This window comes from Oncorhynchus masou, chromosome 18, assembly GCF_036934945.1.
Source record: "Oncorhynchus masou masou isolate Uvic2021 chromosome 18, UVic_Omas_1.1, whole genome shotgun sequence".
In the NCBI taxonomy this organism is placed as follows: Eukaryota; Metazoa; Chordata; class Actinopteri; order Salmoniformes; family Salmonidae; genus Oncorhynchus; species Oncorhynchus masou.
Genome location: NC_088229.1, coordinates 61,195,099 through 61,211,138, shown reverse-complemented (window position 1 = coordinate 61,211,138; position 16,040 = coordinate 61,195,099). Strand labels below are relative to the sequence as shown.

The window sequence follows — 16,040 nt, the reverse complement described above, 5'->3', positions numbered from 1 at the left end:
CCAAATTTCTTCAGCCTCCAGTGCTCCCTCTGCTGTTTCCTGAAGTCCACGATTAGCTCCTTTGTTATGTTGACGTTGAGTTAGAGGTTATTTTCCTAGCACCACTCTCCCAGGGCCCTCACCTCCTCCCTGTAGGCTGTCTCATTATTGTTGGTAATCAGGCCTACTACTGTTGTGTCATCTGTGAACTTGATGATTGAGTTGGAGGCATGCGTGGCCATGCAGTCATGAACAGGGAGTACAGGAGGGGGCTGAGCAGAAGTGGAGGTGTTGTTTCCTACCTTCACCACCTGGGGGTGGCCCGTCAGGAAGTCTAGGACCCAGCTGCACAGGGCGGGGGTTCAGACCCAGGGCCCCGAGCTTAATGATGAGCTTGGAGCATACTATGGTGTTGAATGCTGAGCTATAGCCAATGAACAGCATTCTTACAAAGGTATTTCTCTCGTCCAGATGGGATAGGGTAGTGTGCAGTGCGATGGCGATTGCTTCGTGTGTGGATCTATCTATGGCAGCCTTGCAAGGGTTAACACGCTTAAATGTATTAATCACGTCCACCAGGGGGAAGGAGAGCCCACGACATTTACATTTACATTTAAGTCATTTAGCAGACGCTCTTATCTCATATACACTTCCTGATGAACTCAAGTAACCGTATCCGTGTATTTGTCAATGTTATTCTCAGAGGCTACCCGGAACATATCCCAGTCCACGTGATCAAAACAATCTTGAAGCATGGATTTCAATTGGTCAGACCAGCGTTGAATAGACCTTAGCGTGGGTACTTCCTGTTTGAGTTTCTGCCTATAGGAACGGAGGAGTAAAATGGAGTCGTGATCAGATTTACCAAAGGAAGGGCTGGGGAGGGCCTTTTAGGCATTTTGAAAAGTTGAGTAACAGTGGTCCAATGTTTTTCCAGCTCAAGTACTATAGACAGTTGATAGATTGATAGAACTTCAGTAGCGTTTTCCTCGAATTTGCTTTGTTAAAATCCCCAGCTACAATAAATGCAGCCTCAGGATATGTGGTTTCCAATTTGTATAAAGTCCAGTGTAGTTATTTGAGGGCCATCATGGTATCAGCTTGAGGGTGAATATACACGGCTGTGACTATAACCGAAGAGAATTCTCTTTGGAGGTAATACGGTCGATATTTGATTGTGAAGAATTCTAGGCCGGGTGAACAAAAGGACTTGAGTTCCTATATGTTATCACAATCACACCACGAGTAATAAATCATGAAACATACACCCATGCCTTTCATCCCAGAGAGTTCTTTATTCCTGTCTGCACAATGTACTGAGAACCCACCTGGTTGTATGGATGGGGACAGTATATCCTGAGTCATATTTCCATGAAACACAGTATGTCACAATCCCTGATGTCTCTCTGGAAGGAGTTCCTCGCCCTGAGCTCATCTACTTTGTTGTCCAGAGACTGGACATCAGTGAGTAATATACACAGAAGTGGTGGATGGTGTGCATGCCTCCTGAGTCAGACTAAAAATCCACACCAAATACCTCCTCTGCCAGCGGTGTTTTGGAACAGACTCTGGAAGTTAAATTGCCCTGGGGGGTACGAACAAAGGATCCAATTCAGGAAAGTAGTGTTACCGCTAATCCTATATACAAAAGTTATTTCCAGCTGTATGTAAGAACACGGAAAAATTCTGGGCTAATAATGTAAGAAATAACACAAAAAAATTAAATATTTCAATTGCTTAGGAGCTAGAAGCAGAGCTGCCATGTCGGCACAATCACACCAAAAGGTTACATCAATGGTTTGTATGAGTATAACGATGTCTGTATTACTTGGCATATCTTACCTCTGAAGAATATAAAGCATGATGAACACATTAGTGTTTAGAAGTAAAACCATTCCAAAATATATATATATTTTTTTTATTCAGTTAAATGAGTTGAAGAAACACAGCAGCATTAAAATGTCGTCATGTCTCATTTTCATTGAACAATCTAAACAATTTTACCGACAGTGTGAAATAACTGTTCTGATTCGAGTCCATAATATTCAGCATAAAGTCAGTCAGCCGTTACCACCATCACCAGGGTAATTGAAAACCCAGCCGCTAAAAAGCACTTCTGCAGTGACCTACATAGGACTGTCTCCCATCGCGCCATAGAACATTCAATAAAGCAGTAGACAAAACAGTAAAAGTGGTCTTGGACCATTGCAAAAGTTTCAGAAAAGACAGCGAGATGCATGGACAAAATGGTTTTAATATAATAAAAAAATACATAGCGTTCTTTTCCCGGAGCCATTGCTCACGGTTCGTCGAGAGACCTCATACTCTTCGAAGGATTTTAAAACAATGACCATATTTTACAAATCAAAAGATACCGGGACCATGGTTTCCTGGATTGTACTGATCTGGTAGTGATGGTCTAGCTCTAGTCCTTCTGCTACTTTGACAGCTGGCAGAAGAAGGGAACGGGAAGTGTGGCTGGGTCAGTCTCAGTACAATGCTTCAGCATTGCTGCTCCTAGGCTTCTTGATCTTGTCAATGTTCTTCAAGATCATGTCGTATAGCGTTACCTGTAGCAGAGCAGATTCAGGATTAAAAAACACAATGTGCTATCGTGTGGGTAGAAATGGATGGTGAGGAAAACTATTCTTGTACATAACAGGATATTTCACTCACGTATTGATTTCTCAGCTCTGAAACTATGACCTTGAGGCTGATGTATTTCTTCTCATCAATCTCCGTCACTGTGCGCCGGTAGTCCTCCTGTTTAGAGAAAGAAAGAGACTTAAGGTAAATAGTAATGCAGGTGCATGTAAATAATGCATACTAGGGTTGGACAATATCCACATTTTCATTATGCTGCTTTGCCCTCAGTAAATGCACAGTGTAGTGACAGGTTTCTGTCTGGAAGAAGCTTGCCAACCAGACCTGCAGTTAGCAATCACACTTACCACATGTGGGTATTTTGCTATTTTGGACACTAGCTTTGCTCTTGTGATGTAGTATCTATGGGCAGACAGGATACAAGATGGTTACATAGCCTACCACAGTAAGACTAATTGTAAAGACCGGGTTGAGGTTAGTACCCAGATATCTGGTCGAGGTACGATGCTGCTTCCCCCTCCACTGTTCGGAGTTCAGCTACTGTCTCCTCCTGCAGACACCAAATCAGTGGTGGAGCCATGGTTCAATGTAGCATACACTTAGATGAGACCTTAGGTACAGACAACAATACAAATGGTGCACCTTTTAATACATATAGACTCTAGTAGTCTAAATCCATTGCAGTTGTGCATCCTGATTAGAGGTAGACCAATTAATCGGAATGAAGGATTAATTAGGGCCGATTTCAAGTTTTCATAACAATCTGTATTTTTGGACACCGATCATGGACGATTACATTGCACTCCACGAGGAGACTGCGTGGCAGGCTGACTACCTGTTATGTGAGTGCAGCAAGAAGCCAAGGTAAGGTGCTAGCTAGCATTAAACGCATCTTATAAAAAACAATCAATCTTAACATAATCACTAGTTAACTACACATGGTTGATGATATTACTAGTTTATCTAGCTTGTCCTGCGTGCATATAATCGAAGCGGTGCCTGTTAATCTATCATTGAATCATAGCCTACTTCGTCAAACGGGTGATTTAAAAAGTGCTTTCGCGAAAAAAAAATCTGTTGTTGCACCAATGTGTACGTAACCATAAACATCAACGCCTTTCTTACAATCAATACACAAGTAAATATTTTTAAACCTGCATATTTAGTTAATATTGCCTGCTAACATGAATTTCTTTTAACTAGAGAAATTGTGTCACTTCTCTTGCGTTCTGTGCAACAGAGTCAAGGTATATGCAGCAGTTTGGGCCGCCTGGCTCGTTGCGAACGGTGTGAAGACTATTTATTCCTAACAGAAACAGCCAACTTTACCAAACGGGGGATGATTTAACAAAAGCGCATTTGCGAAAAAAGCACAATGGTTGCACGAATGTACCTAACCATAAACATCAAAGCCTTTCTTAAAATCAATACACAGAAGTATATTTTATTAAACCTGCATATTTCGTTAAAAGAAATCCAGTTTAGCAGGCAGTATTAAACTGGGAAAATTGTGTTTAGCAGGCTCGTAAGCATTCATTCAAACAGCACTTTCGTGCGTTTACCAGCAGCTCTTCGCTGTGCTTCAAGCATTGAGCTGTTTATGACTTCAAGCCTATCAACTCCCGAGCAAGTTAGCGGGGTGCGTGCTAATAGCGTTTCAATCGGTGACGTCACTCGCTCTGAGACCTTGAAGTAGTTGTTCCCCTTGCTCTGCAAGGGCCGCGGGTTTTGTGGAGTGATGGGTAACGATGCTTCGAGGGTAGCTGTTGTCAATGTGTTCCTGGTTCGAGCCCAGGTAGGGGCGAGGAGAGGGACGGAAGCAATACTGTTATACTGGCAAAACTAAAGTGCCTATAAGAACATCCAATAGTCAAAAGGTATATGAAATACAAATGGTATAGAGAGAAATAGTCCTATAATAACTACAACCTAAAATGTCTTACCTGGGAATATTGAAGACTCGTGTTAAAAGGAACCACCAGCTTTGATATGTTCTCATGTTCTGAGCAAGGAACTTAAACGTTAGCTTTTTTACAGGGCACATATTGCACTTTTACTTTCTTCTCCAACACTTTGTTTTTGCATTATTTAAAGCAAATTGAACATGTTTGATTATTTATTTGAGGCTAAATTTATTTTATTGATGTATTATATTAAGTTAAACAAAAAGTGTTCATTCAGTATTGTTGTAATTGTCATTATTATACATTTTTAAAAATTAAAAAAACTAAATCGGCTTTTTTTGATCCTCCAATAATTGGTATCGGTATCGACGTTGAAAAATCATAATCGGTCAACCTCTCGTCCTGATGTACTATGCCGACTGCTCCTGCATATATTATTTTGTAAAATGTACTCTGTTAATAGTTCACTGAAGTGTGCTGCAACGTACTGGCCGCCTACTTATCTTCTTTAATACATATAAAGTAAACGTGGCACCTGAATTGAAACCCCAAAGTTGTTGCCATCTTCTATTCTTGGGATAAGCAACTGAACCCACATTTTTACCTGAAGAATAAGACAGACAAATTATCAGGGACTGCAGATAATGGGTAATATGTACTCACCTAAATGTATGGTATAGATTAAGGCAAAGCCTGTGGGAAAGCGCGATGTACCGTGTTACATTTCTCTATGAGTGTCCTAATCTCTGGCTTGACCTTCTCGATCAAGTCCACCAGCTTGGTGTTGCTCTTCATCATCCCACTAGGCATGATAAAGACCTTGGTGCCAGCCACTGTAGGACAGGAAGAGAAAATTGTTCCCGTGTGGATCAGTTGGTAGAGCATGGCTTATAGCGCCAGGGTTGTTGGTTCAATTCCCACAGGGACCAGTACAAGAAAGTATGCACTCGCTATTGTAATTCTCTCCGGATAAGAGCGTCTGCTAAATGACTACAATGTAAGTGTAATATGAACAAGAGAACATACTTCTTACCACTGTAGGCTTGACCAGATGTAAACACCAGAAAATAAAGAAAACACTCAAAATATGCATGTAGTGTTACTCACCCTTGTCCTCCCCAGTACCATCTTCCATTTTCCTCTTTTTGGCATTTTGCTGCGAAGAGGATATCAAGTTGCTTACATCCGTTACAATTACAGATTGCATTTGGTCATCACAGGGTGTTTAATTCCATTCCAAGTCTCACCGCTTCAAGTCCATCGTGGAGGTTTGAGAGTAGAATAGGGTCTGGCACTGTCAAGTTGATTTCTGAGTGTATCTCTTTAAGTTCACAGATGTTTAAAATGGGATCCTGCAAACGATGGCCCACAACACATACACTCTAAAAGGGAAATTGGAGGTCATTTGACTAATCACTTACATTGTGATTACATAAATAAGCTTACCTTGAGAAAATGGTCAAGTTCCAATAACTTATTTGGGAAAAAACTTGCAACTAGGTTCTCCGCCTGTGAAACAAGCAGTGTAGTTGGAATATGACATTCAAAGCTATAATATCTAGATACTTTGTTCCCCCACTGAATACAGTAAACACCCGAAAGAAAACTCACCTCCCCAGTAATTCGTTGTCTGAAAACATCGACCTGTACAAAAACAACAACTGTCATATTACAGGAAAATAATTAAATATTCAATAACCAGCAGGCATGTTTGAATACAACATGTGATTGGGATTCGATTAGGATACTGTCTGCAAGACATTGCTCATCATCAGTCAACGTCAATTCAATATGCTATAGGTCCACGTCTAAAAATTGTGTTGAATTGAGTTACCAGGTTACCTTGACACCGCTAGTTATTAACTAGCTAGCTACCAATACTCGCCCCTTATGGAACATGCGGCACAAGCAATAACCCTTTTATGTAAGGAAGTGCACCTGTTAGACGGTTTCCCTGTTCCATTATGCCAGGCACGGGAAGAAAGCAAGTTAGCTTCAGCACTTTGCCTCACTGACTAATAATTGCTAGCTAGCTAAAATTACAAGCAACTTCTCCTAAAATGTCGAATGAATTGTGGACGTAAATTACGTTTTACCTTAAGATTAAGTTCATTGTCCACCTTGAGGAGTGAATTCATCTTCTTTAACCACAAATGGCAGAAATACGATTGTCCTCAATTTGGGACTAAACGTGTCAGCCACAATTGTTGTCTAAAAATGAGTTATTCAACATGAGACAACATGACATACGAACACGCATGCACAGTAATGGTGCTTTCAAGACAAATGGGAACAAGGAAAAAAACAAAGTCAGATCGTGACGTCGGTGATCGATTTCGAGAAAGATACCCCCGTTTTCGACTTGGAATTCCGAGTTAGACGACCGTTCAAACACCTGTTCCCAGTCGTTTTTTCCGAGTTCCCGGTTATCGTGAACGTACTGAAGATATTTCCGAGTTCCCAGTTGTTTTGAACGCGGCATATTTATGCACTGAACGCGAAACCGTATTTTTCAGCTGACGATGTAAACAAGAGGATTGGCGAAGGCGAGAACTCGTTCTGTCCACTATAATCTTCAATGATTCTCCTTATTTAATCACAAAAAGCAGCCATGGGGCTACCTGTTACGATTAAAGTGAATTTCAGGGGGAATGTAAAGAAATTTGTGGCTCCAGATTTGGATAAATCGGAATGGGAGTCGGTTGAAGCCTGGGCAAGTAGCTAACGTTAGTCTAGCGCTGGCGCAGTTTAGCTACAGACAAGTTAGCTGCATTCTTCGAGCCTAGCAGGCCTAGCCGTGGCCTAGTTAACACAAACGTTGGACCATTTAGACATTTGTCTGCAAATTATCTCTCTAGCAACAAATTTGAGTATTATTATTATATGTGATGTGATCCTGTTATGCTGATCCTGAATCATCATGCTATGTTCTTTGAATTGAATCTGCAGATAAAAGCATCGTTTGGCATAAGCCATTTCCAAGTGAAATATTTTGATGAGGACAATGAGGAGGTGAGTTAAAAAGTATTTTATTCTATTGTATATTATCTCGAATGTAGGGCAAAGTCCTCACTCTGCTCGATCATTCACATGGTTCCAACATTTCTGATGTAACGTTACAGCAACAATAGTATGGGACAAGGGATACATTAACAGATTCAAAGTATGTTTTTTCAGAAGGCATTCTGTAACACTAATCACTCTCTTTGTTTCAGGTTTCTGTTAACAGTCAAGGTATGTAAATTAAGTGATAATCTTAATATAGGTGTGAAATGTATTCTCAGCTAAATCACAATGATATGCCATTACTTTTCTCCATCTTTAATGTGATGGTTATTAGTTTTTAGCTTTCCCGTTCATAATTGAGAGGTCACACCAACACAAACATATTCTCTGATCTCTTTTGTTTGTCTATATTTTTCAGGGGAATATGAGGAGGCGGTGAAGGTATTCAAACTTACATGTTTTTACATTTTTTATTTCAAAGGCAAAAAACAACATTCTGTGAACTAGTTCTTCCAGTCAGTAAAATGCTATATATAATTGCTGAAAGTGCTATTTCCTCCAGAGTGCAGAGAAGCAGGGGAACCAGTTGCACATGAACGTTTACAAGGCAAAGCAGGGTCAGGCTGGCGCTGGGCCGGTCAAGGCCCAAGATGTGAAGGAGCTGAAGGGTGACCTCCGGCCGGCCCCTCCGTACCCCTCCAGGGTCAAGACTGTGGACAAAGGCACACAGGTCACCCCTGAGCGAGATGTTGTAAGAGCACCACACACGGCTTTCAATGTTGTCTGAATGTAAGAGAAGTTATATCATTGTCAGGTTGGTATAGTTTTGCATGAGTGATACAATCAATTGATTTTATAGGTGGTTGTGAAGGACAACAAATTGACCAAGCCAGAGGATAAACCACCCCCAGCTTGGTTCAGATCTTACATGGAAAAAGTAAGTCCATATTGAAATTAGATTCTTCATTGTTTCTTTATATTTCAGAATAATAAACCCAAAAATTGACTTACATTTTTTTTTAAATGTAGAACCAGTTTTAACGGGATCCCTCTCTCCTGTCAGTTCAAGGATGAGGTGGTAAAGGAGGTAGTGGAGAAAATGTGTAACGACTTCTCTGGCCAGTGCTGCACCCACAAGGCTCCTGACCACGACGGGCCCCTTGAGGCCCTTGGAGCTGTAGGTGGAGTCAATGTCAAGGGGAAAAAGATCAGCTCCTCCTCCACGGGGCCCCCTGCCTACACTTCATTGGGCTATACTCCTGACTGCAGCAAATGCAAGAGACCAGCCTCTGATGGAGCGTATCAGTGCAGGTAGACCCATCACAACAATAATTTAGCAATATTATTACGTTATTAATAATCTCATGAGTTGAAATAAAATAAAAGGTTAATTTAGCTGATTTCTCATGAAATGTCACTTTCAATTAGTAATATAAATAGCATTGTTCTTGCCTTCTTTTTGGTGTCCTGTTTTTCTCCAGTGTGTGTCCATCCTGCATCTTATGTGAGCTGTGTCGACACAGCCACGACCCCAGCCACAACCTGGTGAGAACTAAGACGCCCCTCTCCATCACTGAGCACGGCATGTCAGGAGAATTAAGGTTAGTCTGCTGGATGTAGAAGCCTGCCCTTACTGTGATGTTGTCTGTGTTACTTTTATTGTTAGGAGAGGAGATGTTCAGCTTTCACACCTCCCACTGTATTTTTAAAAAATGTTTTAAACTTCTGTATTTTGTTTGTACTCAGGTTCCCAAGGCGAGGAGACAGGACGGTGCGCAAGGCTGAGCGTCAGCGCCTCAAAGCTGAGAGTAGGCAGCTCAAGGCCGAGGTGAAGGAGATCAAGAAGAAGCTGAGGCTGGAAAAGAGGGGCCTGCAATGGAGCGGCCCTGCTTCTACCTCGGCCAGATCCAATATGGCCACCACCCAGGCTCCAGCCCTGGCCCCTGATCCTGCTGCTACCCAGGCCTCAGAACCATCCCCAGGTCCTGCCCCAGACCCCCAGGCCTCCAGTCCAGAGTAAGCGCCACCCTGGGAGGGCGTCAGGGTGCTGGGTGTCTCTAGGCCCAGCATGGAGAGAAAAAATCAAATAATTTCTCAAGAAATAGGCCATCTTTGTAATAGTTGTAATAGAGTTTATCGCTGGTGGATGATGGAACTACCCCACGTGTGAAACTGCTGCTGCTGCTTCATAGATTTCTAAACAATAAATAGCTTTGAGCTGCAAAAAGGATCCTGCTGCTTTTATGATTCATAGGGGAAAAAAGAGGGATGGGTCTGAAGCCGGGGCTGTTTTCAACAATGCTCTGTACACTTGAAACACTAGGGGTCCCGAGGTCTCCCACACCACCTTGGTGCCCACTATGGCTGCCTTGTTTCTGGATGAAAATCTGCCTGATGGGACCTTCCTAGAGCCCGGCACCAAGTTCATCAAGTACTGGAAGATGAGCAACTCGGGCACCATCAACTGGACCTCAGAGACCAAGGTACCCCCGCCAATAGGACCCATCTCAGTCCCTAACCTGCATACTAGAACGATCTCAATCCCTAACCTGAATACTAGAACTAACTACACCTAATTGTAACTATTAATTACATGTAATTAGTACTTACTGTCTGATTAACCCAACCAGTGCTACAGCCCTTTGAATTCAGTGTAGATTCCCTGTGTGAATACAGTGTTAAGTTTTCTGTTGAATTGTTTTTGTCTGGATCCTTCTGTGTGTGTGTGTCCCTAGCTGAAGTGCATGTGGGGTAACCTGGCCCTGGCGTCGGAGGAAAAGCGCGAGGTGGCCGTGCCCCTGCTGCAGCCGGGCCAGATGGGCGTGGTCAGTGTGGCCTTCGTTGCCCCGGTGATGGAGGGCCCCTACACCTCCCACTGGCGCCTGGTGCACTGCGGAGAGCAGTTTGGCCCCCGCGTGTGGTGCAGCATCGTGGTGGCCCCCAGCACCAGCCGAAACACCAACTGTCCTCAGAGCAAATGCCTGGCAAGTCAACCAGCTCTGTCCCATTCACATTTCTTTTGCCAAGATACACACTAGTACAGGGCCAGATCTACTAAGCATATTTAACATCTGGTACAAAGCAAGAATATTTTGAGATTGCAGACCCTGATACAGAGATGGATTTACTAAGCATCAGGTAAAAGTTACAGGAATAAAACATCAACATCCAGCCTATTTCCACCGCTATTAGTGTCATTATATCATGTGATTTACGTTCTCCCACGGTGCTTCAGAAGGACGAGCCCAGGCCTGTGGTTGTGGAGAAGGTGGAGGGATGGTCCAGCTCCAGGGACAATGGACTGGCCATGTCTGTAGACTACTGCCACAGAGACTACTACTTACCCTCTATAGACCTGCTCACTGCACAGGTGGGGAAAGACTAAGGTCACGGCATGTTGGCTTTGCCACAAAGGTAGACTCAGTAGTATGATATCACCATAGACCACAGGGCTACTTCCTGCTTTATTTAACGACTCAACAATATTTGTATTATTTTTAGGATCTGTTGTCCTTTGAATTGCTGGATATGAACATTGTACAAGAGTTGGAGAAAGTTCCAAACAACACTCCAGTTGGTAAGAAATTATATGATGCCACCACAACGCATGGAAAGATATATTTTTGTGGGTCTTTTTTCAGATATTCCCGAGAATTTCAAGACATAATGCTTGTGTTGATGACTGAGATGAGTTTGTTTTTGTTCCATTGGTAGATCTGACACCCTGTATGTCCCCTCTGCCCCACGACGGCCCTCTACTGGAGAACCCAGGCCCTGCTCTGTTCCAAGACATCACTGAGACAAACAGGGTCAATAACCTGCTGGGTAAGACAGAGGGCAGAGGCCAATGTTGTGGTCTTTCACTTTACTCTTTTATCCAGTAAATAAGTGACAAGTCTATATCAAATTGTGAGTTTTGTTTATGATTAACAACTATGGATTTAAGAATATAAATATGCTAAACCTGAGGCTTTATGACAGGCTCTAAGGCAGGTGTCAGCTTGAGTAAAAGAAGTTGAGAAAAAACTCTTTGATCAGTGTTGACCACATATCATACACAGTCCTAAACTTTGTATTGTGTGTGTCGTGGTCAGGTGTGAAGAGGGAGAACTCGGACCCCCTTGGCCACGAGGATGGGGATGAGGGGGACATCAGCGGGTCTCAGTTTGTGTGTGAGACGGTGATCCGCTCTCTCGCCCTGGAGGAGGCTCCCGACCACAAGCCCCCGCGCAGACATCAACCCAGCTACTGCAAGCCCAAAGGTGAGGTTTGGTTGAATTTCCCAGCAAAATGGGAAAGCATGACTGAGTGACCATGATATGAGACTCAGTTGAACGAAAAAGTATGGCTGTTCTGTCCACTCACTAGCTGTGTTTTTGGTCTTATTATCTGACTGTGTAAAATGGTGCAAGTTAAAAACTAAAGTAACACCAGTTGTTGTTTTTTTTAATGTTTGAAGCACTCCCAGCTGTAGCCCCGGGACCTGTCTTTGACTATGAGAGGAAAGTACTTGACACTGCAGTAAGAGTGGCAGGACCAGATGTGCTGATGGGGGTTATGAGAGGTCAAGGTTCACCTCCAGGCCTTCCCCAGATCACACTGTCAGAGGAGGAGACCGTCACAGGTAAGAAACAACTCTCAATACAGTCAGTCTGCTTTTGTAACTCTCAAGTCAAAATGCACCAATTACACATTGGCAATTGTAAATTATCACGAGACATAATCAGAATTTGTTTTGGTTAATCCATATTTTCTTCCTCATTGCATTGTCCTTAGAGGTGCTTTTGGCCCCAGAGGTTGAAAATGTGTACATGGAGCTGCATGCACTGAAGGAGGAAGACAAAAAAGCCAGAAATGATGTGAAGGAGGAGGAGGAGGATGAAGAAGATGAAAAGAATGTGAACTACGATGAGATGGAAGAAGACGAGACAGCAGACTGGGATGAGGTGAGCAGCCAGATATCCACCTTGTCCTCGTCCTCCTGCGAAGACTACGTCATCGTCATGCCCGACTGCTTCGACACCAGTCGGCCGCTGGGTGAGTCCATGTACAGCTCCGCCCTCTCTGAGCCTGTCACTACTGCAGCCGCGGAGCAGGAGGAGGATTCGGACTCGGAGCGTGAGGAACTGGACAGGGTCACCCCAGAGGGGGAGAGGCAAGAAGGGGCCGGGGCTGCAGCCTTAGTCACGGAGGCTCCAATCCACAGCAGTGTCAACCAGATGCTGTGTGCCTCACAGACACTGGACGCCGTGCCCCTCACCCCCGAGGTGGTGCCCCCGCCCATCCCTCTCCTGTCCCCACAGGCCCTGTACACACACAGGTGAGAGGGCTCTCTGACGCAACAGTACTGTATTAGCTTAGATATTACAGGGCTCAACACACACATAGGTGAACAGGGGGCCATGATATTACAACAGATCATATGTTACTGTTCTATCACATGTTTGCAATGTGTTTTTATTTTGAAGTGTGCAAAATGTTCAGTATCTAGTAGGTCTATTGGAATTATACTATACTGTTGTCCACTCTCCCTTATCTTCGATTAGTATATTAGGATGTTTTTGTTCTGTTTCCCAGGTCTGAAGCGGTCCATGTTGCAGAGCCAACGAGTCAACACGCTTCTGGACCAGTAGAACCATGCGAACCAGCGGTCCGTTTAAATGGTGAGGGTTAGACACGGCGGGCCGGGAAGTGTCTGCAAAATACAGCCTTTTCCTTGCATGAAGCAGACCCACAATGTTTTGGAAGCTCTGATCACACGGAGGACTCATTTGACACATTGATACATGAGTCTTGGCAGCTTTTTAGCTGGTCTTGTGGACCACTTTACTGTCTGTGGCCACTGGCCAGAAAGGAAACATCTGTCTCTCTTTGGAGAAAGGGGAACTAGATGTTATTTCAAGGCTTCTTACTTCAGCAAAACATCTGACTGTGTTAATGTATAGCTCTCTCATCCAGAATGTGTTCCACCCCCCCCCCCCACCCAATATATATATATATATATTTTTTTTTTTTTTCAAGCATTTCGCTACACTCGCATTAACATCTGCTAACCATGTGTATGTGACAAATTTGATTTGATTTATATTTCAGTATCTAGTCAAACCAGACTGGCAGGCTCCGACAGTGTCTTGGAGACGTACAACTCCAGACCCCGCAGCTACCCCCACCGAAGGTGAAACACCTTCCTACACAATATTAAGCCTAGTTTAGTTTTAGAAATTATCTGCACATCTATTGCCATAAAAAAAAATATATATATATAAATGTTCATCATTTGTGCTAGATGGGATGCTTGGTTTTCTACCAAAAATATTTGTATTTGAATGCAAAGTTTTAAAATCTACTGGTCGTTCATTGGTAATAGGCCCTACAGTATGATACAACACTACATTTTAAAACCGCTTTAAATAGAAGATATTTAAAGACCTTTTGAGTGATCTCATCGGTGATATAACAACTCTTGTTGATACACATTTTGTGAAAGCTAACTGGCCCTGGAACAGATAGTTCCCTTTAAGTATAGTGGCTGACCACATTCTTCCTCTTCTATAGGGGCCAAGGCGGTATGACTGAGGGACTTGTCAAGGGGGCTTTGTCAGTGGCAGCGTCTGCCTATAAGGCTCTCTTCACTGGACAGAGCTGCTCCACAAAGGTATGTCCCACATACAGCACAGTCAAACACCTTGTCGCACACTGCCATGAGAAACTTGACTCAGCTGTGAATATGCTGTATGATAAATGGTTATAATATCATGAAGTGATTATTACATACAATTGTGAGTTATTTATCCATTTTAAAGCATCTTTACATTTTGGCATATCTTCTTGACTTCCTGTGCACTTTTAAAATGACAAACCAGAACTAACCTTTGACCTGGCTCCCCTATCCCCTTCACCGCTGCAGCGTGGTGTGGATCCGGCCAGCCAGGACGCCTCCATGATGGCTGTGCTGCTGGAGATGGGCTTCGGGGACCAGCGGCTCAATCAGCAGCTTCTGAGGAAGCACAAACACAACCTGCTGCACACTGTCAATGAGCTGGTCGCAAAGGCCGATTATGAATGGGGCGCCGCCACACGCTACTGATGGGCCAATAAGCCGGGCCTCTACGCAACCCCTGACCTCTGTGACACCCAATGAGAGAGAGGGCTTTTCATTATGCCACTGATGTCACTGACATGTTAGGTAATGGGCCCTACCTATTGCCACGTTCATATGCTACTTGGAACTAGGAAACTCTGAGATTTCCAACTTCCTGATTCATTGAACGCGGCACGTGTATAACTACTACCAGTTAGCATGTCGGAAATGTCAGATTCCTAGTTCCAACTAGCTGCTGAATGCGACATATTGACAGGGCTAGGGTAGGTTCTCTGTCCAAAGAGAATGGAGGGTGTTGGTATTGAATGTAACCAGAAGTCCACTTTTATCCTTTGCGGATGGTATTGGGACTATTGTTGTTTTGAAGGACTTACAGGGTTGATTCACAGGGGAATTCAATTACATAGGAATACTAAAGAAGGCAGATGTCAGATTCCTTTTGATTTCTGTTAGATATAGTAGTGAATCGGTCTAAACAATGCAATCTTGTATGTATCAAAAGTACTGTTATTTTAATGTTACTCAACATTTGACCTGTGGATTGTGTTATGAACAGCCACTGCATATTAAGGAAATAAGCTGTTTCTTTTTAAGAGGTGCCTGCATGTCAGGTTTAAGTATATATTAGTTATGTAGTTGTACTATAGGAGTCACAGCTATAAATGTTGGCTCTGCGTCCCACACATCCTCATGTTCAAACTTTCACCCTGTAAGAATCAACCTTGTTCATATATTTACATCATACAACACTACGTATATCCAACCGTTAACATCTATAAGAGACATTCCTAAGTTTGTTCATGGAACTGAGTTTCTCATAGTTTTTATTGTATTTTTATGCATATCAGTAGTGACTGGTTCCTGTGTTACTATGGTGATCTTACATGAATGGTCATGTGAGTGCGTAGGTTTTAATCACTGTATAATCCCGTTATGTTAGTTTTTGCTCTGTATTTTTTCATTTAAAGAAAAATGTGATTTGTAACTGGACACATTATGTTTGTGATTGTGATATTTCTTCAAATACTCACCCTTTAAAGGAGCATGCTTTGGAAGAAATGCAGAATATTTTTCCTGTGCTTGGTTAAGGGCTTTCCTTTCATTCAGCATGTAAGTAAGTACCATGCAATTGTCAGTTAGCCAATAAACAACTTGCACAATTCTCCTTAAGTGGCTGAAATGTTGTATTTTCAACATGGCTCTTTGAATGGCAGGTCAGCATTTTTTTGTAATGAATCTTGTTCTGGAGGTAATCTTCATTAACTTCACAATACCTTTACGATATTTTAGGATGATTTGGACATGAACGAAAATGCTAATATAAACTCAGCAAAAAAAAGAAACGTCCTCTCACTGTCAACTGCGTTTATTTCCTCAAACTTAATGTGTAAATATTTGTATGAACATAACAAGATTCAACAACTGAGACAAACTGTTCCACAGAC

The 16,040-nt window shown here is 42.8% G+C and overlaps 2 protein-coding genes across 3 annotated transcripts; one reads left to right on the top strand and one right to left on the bottom strand.

Annotated features, from left to right (window-relative positions):
* Positions 1–2,213: 2,213 nt before the first annotated feature.
* On the bottom strand, positions 2,214–6,735 carry LOC135505047 (proteasome activator complex subunit 3-like). Its single transcript, XM_064924077.1, has 11 exons — positions 6,584–6,735; positions 6,099–6,131; positions 5,934–5,996; positions 5,735–5,839; positions 5,595–5,643; positions 5,202–5,320; positions 5,023–5,091; positions 3,066–3,133; positions 2,931–2,985; positions 2,656–2,742; positions 2,214–2,549 (listed from the first exon to the last, which is right to left on the bottom strand). The coding sequence occupies exons 1-11, from the start codon at positions 6,623–6,625 to the stop codon at positions 2,469–2,471; spliced, it is 771 nt and encodes a 256-aa protein (XP_064780149.1). The 5' UTR covers positions 6,626–6,735; the 3' UTR covers positions 2,214–2,468.
* Positions 6,736–6,833: 98 nt separating this feature from the next.
* On the top strand, positions 6,834–15,757 carry LOC135505046 (next to BRCA1 gene 1 protein-like). Of its 2 annotated transcripts, none has more exons than XM_064924076.1 (21): positions 6,834–7,033; positions 7,437–7,499; positions 7,703–7,721; positions 7,912–7,934; positions 8,056–8,244; positions 8,353–8,430; positions 8,557–8,804; positions 8,975–9,094; positions 9,240–9,509; positions 9,817–9,976; positions 10,229–10,477; positions 10,729–10,863; positions 10,995–11,070; positions 11,208–11,318; positions 11,588–11,755; positions 11,953–12,117; positions 12,270–12,813; positions 13,071–13,156; positions 13,587–13,668; positions 14,049–14,148; positions 14,401–15,757. In XM_064924076.1, exons 5-21 carry the CDS (start codon positions 8,086–8,088, stop codon positions 14,578–14,580), a joined length of 2,931 nt encoding a protein of 976 aa, XP_064780148.1. In that variant the 5' UTR covers positions 6,834–7,033; positions 7,437–7,499; positions 7,703–7,721; positions 7,912–7,934; positions 8,056–8,085; the 3' UTR covers positions 14,581–15,757. The 2 variants fall into 2 exon arrangements, with proteins under 2 accessions (XP_064780148.1, XP_064780147.1); XM_064924075.1 differs by having other exon boundaries at positions 6,834–7,200.
* The last annotated feature ends 283 nt before the right edge of the window (positions 15,758–16,040 follow it).

What these genes read in the sequence shown, in the direction of transcription:
- LOC135505046 (XM_064924075.1), top strand. Translation starts at nt 7,099, where the DNA reads ATGGGGCTACCTGTTACGATTAAAGTGAATTTCAGGGGGAATGTAAAG. An exon ending in CAGGGTCAATAACCTGCTGG is followed by an intron (nt 11,319 to 11,587) that starts GTAAGACAGAGG and finishes TGTCGTGGTCAG; the next exon opens with GTGTGAAGAGGGAGAACTCG. An exon ending in ACCAGCGGTCCGTTTAAATG is followed by an intron (nt 13,157 to 13,586) that starts GTGAGGGTTAGA and finishes TTTATATTTCAG; the next exon opens with TATCTAGTCAAACCAGACTG.
- LOC135505047 (XM_064924077.1), bottom strand. Translation starts at nt 6,625, where the DNA reads ATGAATTCACTCCTCAAGGTGGACAATGAACTTAATCTTAAG. An exon ending in TCATAGAGAAATGTAACACG is followed by an intron (nt 5,092 to 5,201) that starts GTACATCGCGCT and finishes CTTATTCTTCAG; the next exon opens with GTAAAAATGTGGGTTCAGTT. An exon ending in TAGCAAAATACCCACATGTG is followed by an intron (nt 2,743 to 2,930) that starts GTAAGTGTGATT and finishes TTCTCTAAACAG; the next exon opens with GAGGACTACCGGCGCACAGT.